The sequence below is a fragment of the Electrona antarctica genome (genome assembly GCF_951216825.1).
Source record: "Electrona antarctica genome assembly, chromosome: 12".
Taxonomy (NCBI): domain Eukaryota; kingdom Metazoa; phylum Chordata; class Actinopteri; order Myctophiformes; family Myctophidae; genus Electrona; species Electrona antarctica.
In genome coordinates, this window is record NC_136793.1 from 34,651,568 (window position 1) to 34,663,368 (window position 11,801).

The following is an 11,801-nucleotide window of genomic DNA, read 5'->3' on the forward strand; positions in this document are numbered from 1 at the left end:
CTGCCAACTAACTGATGTCATATGTTCACCCAGTGTGTGTGTGTGTGTGTGTGTGCGTGTGTGTGTGTGTGTGTGTGTGTGTGTGTGTGTGTGTGTGTGTGTGACTAATCCCCAATGTACACACGTTCTGAATGCCCCTGCCGACAAATTCAGTAGTGCAGCTCAAAATCTGTCCTTGAGAGATTTCTAGTAGTCAAACGCAGACATGCAGACATTTTGCCCTATTTGTTACTGTATATGTGCATATAAAATAAAATGTTGTGAAAAGTATCAGGAGCAGTGGGCGCTACGGGGGCAGTGCCTCAGGGAGCAGTTAGGGGTTAACCCATTCAGGACGGGAACCCCTTTTGTTGTTTTAAGCATTATGTATACTTTAGCTATTGCAAAATAGCATACCGGTGTCTACAAGCTTTAAAATGCTTTCAAATGTGGCGCAAATCTTTGAATATATATTCTTTCACAGCAAACGTTTTTAACTCAAATGTTTGCTTCTGGGGGTCCCTGGAACAACACATTTTCAGATGGCCGGGGATGGCCGGGGTCGGCGGCCAATTACATATAATTTCTGGGGTCCTTGACATGAAATAGTTTGAAAACCACTGACATAGAAACATGGGTTTCTAGAATTTGTAGAATCTGGTGTCAGTCCTAATTAAGTGTCTTGCTCAGCAACACACTGACACATACTGTCTGTAGGCAAGGGCCGACACGCAAATCAGGGACCTTCTGTTTCTGTTGAGAAAAAAATGAGAAAATGTCAGCCACACTAGCTGGCATGAACGCACTGGTCAGTTGGCCTGAACATAATAATAATTTAAAAAAAGTATTTTGTCAGATCTGCAAATCAATTCCGACATAATTGCAGACAAGTAAGTGAACTTAAGTATACAAAAGATACAGTAAGGTATCCTCGCAGGGTAATGTCAAAGCAGGATGCACACACAGTGTATGACAGGGCTGAGAGAATAACCACACAAATCATGAGTTTAGCTTAACCAGCCTATAACTACAATTAACCACAGTATGAATGTTGTGCTAGCATAATATGATGCAGGGCTAACAGTACCTGTACTGTATATTATCTAACCATTATATTTCTACCTCCTGACAATGACAGGCAAGCAGCCAGAAAGTGCATTATATTTCACCTGCCTGCCAATCAGAATGGTGAATAATTATTACAGTGACCATGATATAAATAATAATTTTAATAGTATGTTTTAATATGAACACACAATAAACAATTGCTTCGTATAGATTTATTGTAGCTAGTCACAGTAGTTACGTATTTAACACATGATATGAAATAGGCAGATGTGAGTATTTGCTTGTTTATTCTTTATTATTGTAGGGATTATCCACTCTTCCAGGTAGCTAATCGGCAGGGCTTGAGACCAGTCAACCATATAAAGAGTGCTTCATCATACACGTTTATGTGAAGAGGCAGAAGGTAGTGAAATAGGGGTCAATTGTGACATAGATGCAGTCTATCCGAAAGTCCATAAATAAATTACTATTGCATCAGATCGGTTAATTTTCTTCATTATGACGGTCACTTCTTGACTGTTATTTGCTAAATCAATATTAATCAATATTAATAGGGGCATTAATATTGATTTATCAAATAACAGTCAAGAAGTAACTAATGTCAACCCCTGACTTTGCAGATTACACAGTAAATGAGAGAGAAATCTGTTCAGAATTTTGTGTGGAATCTCACTGACATTGGAGCTGGGAGGGTTGTGCATATTAGCAATGAATCAGAATATACAGTACCTTTGTAACATCGTGTTTGTCCTAGAGCCACCCAACTGTTCGATGTGTTCACTATCCAAAGATTTGTTTCCAAATAGCCTGTCTTGTTGTATATTCTGGTTGTACCTAATGTAATGTAGTGACAGTTGATAACTTCCCTCTCTTTCAAACCCACATACTGTACTCCTAAAACACCCATCACTTAGTCAACAAACCAACCAACCAACCAACCAACCAACCAACCAACCAACCAACCAACCAGCTAGATAACAGACAGCCAGATAACAATCTATCTTTCTTATACCATATACCTCTCCATTTCCTTATCTCCTGAATCTCTTCCTTTCTCCCTATGTATCACTTCATCTCTATCACTCAAGCATATACTTCTTCTCTCCCTCTGTATATCACTTCATCACCACTATCTCTATCACTCATAATACTTCCTCTCCCCCTCTGTATATCACTTCACCACTATCTCTATCACTCATATACTTCTGTATAACTTCATCACTAACTACTGTATCTCCATCTCTCATATACTTTATCTCCCTCTGTATCACTTCATATTGGAAACAGAGTGGCACTCCGACGCACCGCCATTCCGACTACTTGGCTTCCGCATGCAGTTAGGGTTAGGGACTGCTTCGGAATGGCGCTGTGTAACCTCACTTCATCACTATCACTATCTCTCACATACTGTACTTCCTCTCTCCCTCTCTATGAACATGTATATGTATAAGTCTACATGAACCGACCACCATCAAATGGCATCCATGTGAATGAATGATGAGGTAACTTTATTGTTAGTTCTGGTGGTAACATTAACAGTTTTAAGAAAGACGTATTAATTACTGTGAATTCAGAAGAAATACTAACAACTCAACATTCACAACAATGACATTAAGCTCTCCTGATTCCGTAACGCAGGTCCAATATTTTAAGCATATGAATAATATAACATTAAAGTAGACTGAAGTAGACTGAAAATTCAGTCCCCACAGTGACTTGACATACTGTATGGTGCCTGAGAAATGGAGCACTCTAAACAATATGGCTCCACCATAATAATTAGTGACTGAACATTTTAGATAACATAAAAAGTGCACTCATAACATCATCATTTCAGATGGATAGACCAAAATATGTCCCATAAATGCAGCATATTATTGCCTTGAGTAGTTCTGTACTGCACTGTACTCAGTGCAGTTGCTGTTGGCCGTCCATTGGGCTGCCTCAACTCCACGTCCACATCCACTCACCCAATCACACACTGAGTCATTTCATTCTCAGACCGCTCTATTTAATCTGGAAGTTTGCACTGCTCATTCCTACTTGCTTTGCTGCTGTCATGCTGCTGCACTCACCACTGCTGTCTTGCTCAAGCTGCTGCTCACCCGCCACCACCCAAGCTACCACCTGTTGTTTTGGATCTGCTGTTTATGTACGGGAGATTCAGAGTTCCTATGGTTGGGACTGATACGCTTTCTCGGAGTACATAAAAGCAGATACAATTCATCGCCAAACCATAATAAATATATTTCTCATTTTATATTCAACTAGAAAAAGTGCCCTTCTGGGCACAGGTCTCCACCAGGAGGATAGGAGTGTGTGGGATGTTTGGCAAAATGTTTAGGAGTAATATAAGTGTGTGTGTGTGTGTGTGTGTGTGTGTGTGTGTGTGTGTGTGTGTGTGTGTGTGTGTGTGTGTGTGTGTGTGTGTGTGTGTGTGTGTGTGTGTGTGTGTGTGTGTGTGTGCGCGTGTGTGTGTGTGCGTGAGACGCGGCTTGGCCTGTTGTAGTGCCACCATGAGGCTGATTAGAAAACTGTCAAGTGGCATTTCTTCCTCAGCCTAGTGGGAATATGCATGCACAGTTTCACCGCAATCGGACACTGCGTTGAGTAGTTGTGGCGATTTGTACAAAACAGGTACAAAGCGGGCTACTCCTGAAAAGTTTAGAAGCCAATTGTAGCCAATGAGGGGAGATTATGAGAAATCAAACAAACCCGTCTTGATCACATGACTATGGAAAGCATGTGTACCGATTTGCGTGAAATTTGGATAAAATAGTAATATTAGAAAATGTGTTTTACATATGCCTCCTGGTGGCGCTATAAAGAGCAGATGTGAAAAATTCCAGGCAAAGGTTTTTCCTTGGCCTCTAGGGAGTGTGCATACAAAGTTTTACACAGATCCGTGCAGTTAGTGGTAAAAACACTAATCGGCCAGTTATAGCGCCACCATGAGGCTGAGTTGAAAATGTTCACGTGGCATTTCTTCCTCGGCCTAGTGGGAATGTGCGTGCACAATTTCACGGAAATCACACGATGTGTTCATGATTTGCAGCATTTTGTTTGAAACTGAGCACTCCTGCGAACTTTGGAAGCCAATCTTAGCCAGTCAGGATGGAGTCTGAGAAATCTGAAAGACTTGTTTCGTTGAATGGCTCTAGAGAGACTGTGTACCAATTTGCGTGATGTTTGGACAAAATCTGTAGGTGTACTGTCCAAAAACTTGTTTTGCACAAAGCGCCCTCCTGGTGGCGCTATAACAGGCCGTTCTGGAAATTTTGGGGCAGAGGTTCATCATTGGCATCCAGGGAGTGTGTGTGCAAAATTTGGCATCGACCGAGTTAACGGTGCCGGAGATTAGCTGTTCACAGACGGACGGACACACGGACGGACGGACACACGGACACACGGACGGACGGACGGAGTGCAAAACATACTCTCTCCCCATGCCTTCGGCCTGGTGGAGACAATAAATATCCATTCATGAGTTGTCCTGACTGAACCACCTGTATGGGCATTTTAGCCTCCAGCTGACTCTCAGATCATACCATGGTTTAAGCAGTCGCATGACTATAATTAAATAAAAAACAGGACGCTGTCACTAAAGTGGTTAAACAAAGATATTGGGTACAAATCATTGTATCTTGTTGCAGTGTTTGAGACTAGTTTCTTTCTTATGTATACCTCCTGGCTTTTTTCTCTGTCAAGTAATAAATCACACAAGTTTAGTTAACTTGAAACTCTGTATTAACATTAGCCTACTAGTCCCTTTCACAATTGTACTTGAATTGGATCACTTGCTGATTTAATGCACAATTCAATAATTGTGAATATGTGCTTTTAAATTAGCCTCCGTCCTCCGAGTGAGCTTTCCCAATCACCTTTGAACCTTTCCTTGTCCCTTTACAGTGACATCATTGCCTGGATGACATCCAGTTGTCAACTGTCCAAGAGGGTCAAGAAGACCATGGTGTCAGCTAGCACAGCGCTACGCTACGCTCTGTTAGACAGGTAGCATGTTTCATTCATTTGGCCGTACTTTTTTTTATTACAAAGGATTTGCAGACTCAGTCAGCAAGTCCACTCCACTCTATTTCTCCACCTTCTCTACTTCCTTCCAATGGGTCCCTCTCTTCTCCATTGTTGATTTCTTTCATATATATCTATCTCTCTTTATCCAGCTTGCATTCGTCTCCATAGATACCCAGTCCCAGGCTGTGGCGTGGGTTTAGTCCAGCCCAGTGTAAGGCAATCATTCAGACAAACTCAGGCTGGGAACAGCAATCTAGGTCAGACACTATAGCTAGCTGCTGCTACTTGCCTGAGAAATAGCTGTTGTAGTTGTAGGAGAAAGTCTGGGTGTAAAAGAAAGAAAAACATAAGACGTGTCCGGGGTGGACAGGCAGAGTGAGTCTAATCAAGGCGATATATTACAATTAAAGAAAAATCGAATTTTAGAAAAACATAGAAGAACACACCACCGTTATGCATAAAATCTGAGTAAAGAAATGTTACTTTTTACCACAACAGTGGGATCGGCCTTTGAATTAATCACAGTCCCTAACATCCAATATCTAAGCTAGGGGTGGACGATATGGTGCTAATATCGTATCGTGATACAATGTCTCCACGATATGCCTTTTCAGAGATATCGTATATATTGTGGTACAGTGAATGTGCATTCTATGATTAGCAGTTCTATACCTTAATTTATACTTTTGTAGAATGACGGTTTCGTTAGCCAAAATGAATAAGTATTTTGGTCTAAATGTTCTGTTACTCTGTTCTGTTACTCTGTTACTTCTTTTGGTTTCTGTTACCTTGTACAGTAGGTGGTTGTACAACTTGAACAATAACCCTAAAAACCTCATATATCGTGATAATATCATGTATCGTGAATACTGCTTGTGCTTGAAATAATTTTATATTTTTCCCACCCCTATTCTAAGCAAAGGAATGAATGAACACCTAGTAGCCTATATTTCAAGAAGAAGAAAATCACACCCGTGTGAAGAGGGGCGCTCTTATCATCATACATCACATTCCGTGCTCAGCTAATCAGCTGAGCACATTTCATACTCATACACACAAACACACAAAGCTCATACACACAAAGATGTGCACAACATAGTTGAGCCTACTTATTTTATGCAATCAAAACAGTTATCAGAGTCCCTGTAACATTCAACATCATCACACTATTTTTTATACAATCTTATACAAAAAGTATTAGTGATTTTGAGAATTGATACAGTAACACAAAAACATAGGCTAATATTGCAATATTCAAGTGTATCAATATAGTAACAATTTTTATTTATACAATAATAATAATAATGTTATCAGGTGCAAGCTTTGGATATCTAGCCTGACTCACGGAGAAGAACAAATTATCACATTTCTTCAACATTAGCCCTGATGTTATCCCTCTACAACTGCAGAATCAGCGAATCTCCTTAACCCATCAATTGACTGGCCAATTTTAACAAGGCCAGACGTGTTCTGCTCTGTGGTTGATAAACCTATAGGCTATATGCAGGATGACGTGGCTGTTACTATTATTATTAGAGAGGCACCCCAGCACAGTGCTGCCGTCTCCTCTGAGTGTGATCTCTGAAGGTACAGAGGCTAAAAATAGCCCTCCCAAACCTCTCTCCCTCGCCAAACACACCAGAGAGACCCTGGCAAAGGCATCAAGTGGTGATAAGAATCAAGCGATTCCAGGACAAATCAAGCCTAGCCTTAAAAAAGAGCAAGTGCAGCACTTAAGTAAACAGGCTACCAGGCGTTTGATTGCTAATAATAGCGCGCATGGGGATTAAAAGCTTCACATTATGCAAGAGGCAAAGCCATATTGCGGAGGTCATCACTACACTGACTATCTGTTAGTCTATCTGTCAAGAACTCTGTCTGTCTGTCTGTCTGTCTGTCTGTCTGTCTGTCTGTCTGTCCTTCCGTGTCATTGTCTATCTGCCTGTCATTATCTGTCTGTCTTTCCCTTTGAATGAATTAATGAATTAATGAATTAATGAATTAATGCATTATGCATGAATCAATCAATCAACCAACCAACCAGTCAAAGGATGAATGGACAGATGGATGAATGAATGATTTAATGTGGCATATCATCATTATCAAATAATAGCTTCTTTCTCTCTTTTTCAACTCCACATTATGGCAAAACTTGGTGTGCTTTCAATTATGTATTGGGTAGGACGTAACTCATTTATATAGTGGTTCAATTCCCTGTATAGCTCAATGCGTAGAGGAATATGCTAATACTGCCAGAGATTTTGGCTCCATTCTTTATGTAACTCCTATGGTAGACTAGAGCATGGTACTAAACACTGATAAAACAGTATGCAGTCATTGAACTGAAATGGTCTAGAAACGAACAACTGGTTTTAGACTTTAAAGGGTGGGTAAGCACATTTGTAAATTAAATGTGGATGGGATTTCAGCCTCCTATACGTAGCTATATTCCTTGATGGTGGCTTCTATTCCCTTACAATCAATCTCTAGTTTCCATTTTGGAATAATAATATTTTTAATGCACCTACTGTATCATTCCATTGCAATAATCTCAAATGCATATTTGAGATATATAGATCAGTCCATTCTTAAAAGATTTTTGGGGCTTCTCATAACAGGCTTTAATTTTATTTCACGTTTTTGTTTTTCTTAGCTAAAAAGATTTGAGAATGAAACTCTCCAACCTTATTCCTGTGCACACTGCACAGCAGCAAGACTAGAATACTCTGGCTGCTTGTTTGGTCTGAAGATAATAGTTGATAACTATACACCTTACACCACTGTCCACTCTGGGTCTTTAAAGTGTCAAAGTGGGGTCCAGGGACCCCAGGGCCGGGGGGACCTTGGGAGAGTACCATAGACTGTAGAAAATGGGGAAAACAGATGGTTTTTTTAACCTCCCCACCTAATACAATAGGCTAAATAGACTACTGCCTTAGCTGGTACACAATTTTTCAAATGGGAGGGGCCCAGGCCTATGTAATCAATGTGGGGAATAGGGATCCTTGACATAAAAATGTTTGAAAACCACTGACACCATTAGTTTCGTATGTTTTGGGTGTTATTGTGAATTACTGTGTAATGTATAGCCTACTGCTATACGTGATGAAATAAGCATTATTTATGACAATGATTTTTTTTAAACCACCAAAATAGGCCTATATAACCTTGTATGGTTATATTAGTGGTCAGATAAAGAAAAGATTGATAAAAAAAATCCCATACCGTGAGAATTGAAGCCTATATTTAAATTCTGTAAAACGTGAAGTCTGTATCTAAACAAGGATTCTGTGTGGTGGGCGAAGACTAGAGCTGTTTATAGAAACAACCTGTTTGACAGCGAGTTCGCATCACCTTCCGACTTCAAACACCTCATAACCCCAATTGAAAAATCCTTATACAGTATGTGACATTATCATTATTGCCAGGTGTTGCATATAAAGAGATTAGCCTATGTGCTGAAAGAAACGCCTCCATCATCATCAGCCTATAGCATAGGCAATGCAGCAGCCCAGTTCTACACGGAACCTGCGGGACCGACGCCCCGTCAAACAGCGATGCTACCAATGCAATATGTATTTTTTTTTACCAGAGTCCAAAACTGAGGCCCGCAAAACGAAACAGCACATCCTGTTATTCTTATTCACAAAGATGACATAAATGTTATCTTACCGGTCCCCTCCGCTTCAGAGAGATGTTCTTCCAGAGCAGAAGCTGAAGCTGGTGCAAGAATCCCATTTTTCCTCAGACTTGCGTTTACCCTATTTACTAACCTCTGAATTGTGATACCGGCGGCGGTAGCATATGACCGAACTGGAATTTAACTGAATTTGTATCAAAATCCGAGGCATTCCGTCGTTTTACGTATAGGGTACGTCTTAAAATAATTCATGCGTTTTTACTAAGTTCTGTTGTCTCTCACAGAGTCAGGATGACGAATGCCACTGGTGGTAGCAACCAGCAGTCGTAGAGTGAGTATATGTATTTCTGCACCATGAAGCGTTGCTCAGCTGCCTGTCACCCTCAGCATTGAGACACGACAGCATCCCTTGAAGACGGATTCCGAGTGTCAGAGTGAGGCTGTGAGTTCAGTGTGGTTGTGGTGCTGCTGCTGCTGCTAACAGTACAAGGCAAGCACCACTTTACCCGTGTGTGTCAAGTTAGCAGAAAACAGAAAAATAGGTTTTCCTATTTCGGATTTCAAAATAAAACCGAAAGTATAGGCAGCGGCTTCACAACTTTAGGCTATCCGAGCATTGTGTCTATGTGTGGGAATGTGCCCCACTGCCCCTAATATGGTGGGGGCATTTTAAGCCTTCATTCGATAGAGAGAACTTTTTATTTTTTCTTCTATGATTTGGCGGGGTCAATTATTTTATTATGAAGGGAAAGACAGCCCAATTGTGTTTGTCCAGTGGCCAGCTGTGACAATTTGACAGCTGCTACAACCAATGCCATCTAGATATACAGTATATGGCTGCCACGAATGAGAATTCAATTCAAAGCGTCACCGCCGGTGGCAGTGGTGCTGTTGTGGGCGGAGACCCATCCATCCAACATGGTTCCTCCTACTACTGGATACTGCACTGTCCTGACAGGTGTAATAATGTAATGTAATAATGTCATTTAGAATAGATCACTGATGATCAAGTGGGGAATAAACAATGATGCACACCTATTGTACACTGTCTATAAAGTAGCCGGCCCGCGCGGCATGATCTGTTCCTTTCCTACACTGTGGAACCCAAAGAAATTCGTGGGGAAAATATAATAATCAAAGTCATTGGTTCAGAAAGGAGGCAAGCATCGTAAACTAGATAAAGTGCCCCTCTGGGCACAGATCTCCACCAGGGCAGGTCAGGTTGTGGCCTCCTGGTGGCGCTATAATAGGCCAATGTGAAAAGGGTGCCATTTCTTCTTACGCCTTGGATGGCAATTGGATTATTTGAGGTATTTTGTTCCAAAAATGTGTTTTGCAAAAATCCACCTGTTGGTGGCGCTATAACAGGCCAATGTAAAAAGGGTAATTCCTCAGCCTAGTAGGAAAGTCTGTGAAAGATTTCACGTAAATTGCACACTGCGTTCATGATTTGAGGCTTTTTGTTCAAAACGGGCCAATCCTGCAAACTTTGAAAGCCAATGTTAGCCAATTAGGATAGAATATGAAATATCGGACAGATCCGTCTTGAACACATGACTATAGAGATACTGTGTAACGATTTACGGGATTTTTGGACAAAATCTGGAGGAGTAATATCCAAAAATGTGTTTTACAAAAGTCGACGGCACTAACAGGCCATTCTGGACAATTTGGGGCAGAGGTTCATCGTTGGCATCTAGGGAGTGTGTGTGCAAAATGTGGCATCGACACAAACGGACGGACGGACGGACAGACAGACACACACACACACGGACGGAGTGCAAAACATACTCTCTCCCCATGCCTTCGGCCTGGTGGAGACAATGAAAGTATTCTTCAAAAGGTTATACAAGCTTTATTAGGCTAAAGCAGGGTATATATATGACCTCTGTATATGGTCAAGTAGCCAAATAGCCTTTTTCAGGGCATTTCAGAACATAGAACATGCCATTCATGTATGGTGGTTACAATGTTAAAATAGGAGTTTCGCACAGATAAAATAATAAAAGGCTTACTTTTAAAATGAACATTGTGACCTTGTGAAAAATAAACCTTCAAGTTGGGTTTTCCATCTTAGAAATAAAAAATGTTTTTCATTTTTCTACTGGGAAATGGTGACTAAAGAGTGATGTTTATATGCATGCCTGTGCTACCAGTAGCGCGCACGCACACACACACACACACACACATTTTTTGCTATTTTTTATTATAGGTTATTAATGGCATATTATGCCAATTATGAAAATTGCTCAACATATGCAAGGTAGCATCCGGCAGTTTCTCCATGCTGGGGACCCATACTCAACATTTATAACATAAAACCTTGGTGTACTCAACATGTCCGGGTTCACAATGGGGATCTATGGGCTGGCAAGTAGACTAGGAGGGGGCTAAGAAATCCATTATACTATAGGCTACCGCTACCGGGCCCATAGCAGCAACATCACTACCGCTACCGGGCCCATAGCAGCAACATCACTACCGCTACCGGGCCCATAGCAGCAACATGACTACCGCTACCGGGCCCATAGCAGCAACATGACTACCGCTACCGGGCCCATAGCAGCAACATCACTACCACTACCGGGCCCATAGCAGCAACATAACTCCAGATACCGGGCCCAGAAGCAGCAACATGACTACCGCTACCGGGCCCATAGCAGCAACCTCACTACCGCTACCGGGACCATAGCAGCAACATGACTACCACTACCGGGCCCATAGCAGCAACATGACTACCGCTACCGGGCCCATAGCAGCAACATCACTACCGCTACCGGGCCCATAGCAACAACATCACTACCGGGCCCATAGCAGCAACATGACTACCGGGCCCATAGCAGCAACATCACTACCACTACCGGGCCCATAGCAGCAACATCACTACCGGGCCCATAGCAGCAACATGACTACCGGGCCCATAGCAGCAACATCACTACCGCTACCGGGCCCATAGCAGCAACATGACTACCGGGCCCATAGCAGCAACATGACTACCGGGCCCATAGCAGCAACATCACTACCGGGCCCATAGCAGCAACATGACTACCGGGCCCATAGCAGCAACATGACTACCGGGCCC

General features: G+C 41.8%; 1 protein-coding gene across 1 annotated transcript in view; it reads right to left on the minus strand.

Annotated features, from left to right (window-relative positions):
- abca2 (ATP-binding cassette, sub-family A (ABC1), member 2) overlaps positions 1-9,185 on the minus strand; it is a 96,906-nt gene extending 87,721 nt beyond the window's left edge. The window contains exon 1 of the mRNA XM_079516617.1: positions 8,752-9,185. Coding sequence (XP_079372743.1) covers positions 8,752-8,817 — 66 coding nt within the window. The 5' untranslated portion in view covers positions 8,818-9,185. The remainder of the gene's footprint in view (positions 1-8,751) is intronic.
- Between the last annotated feature and the right edge of the window lie 2,616 nt (positions 9,186-11,801).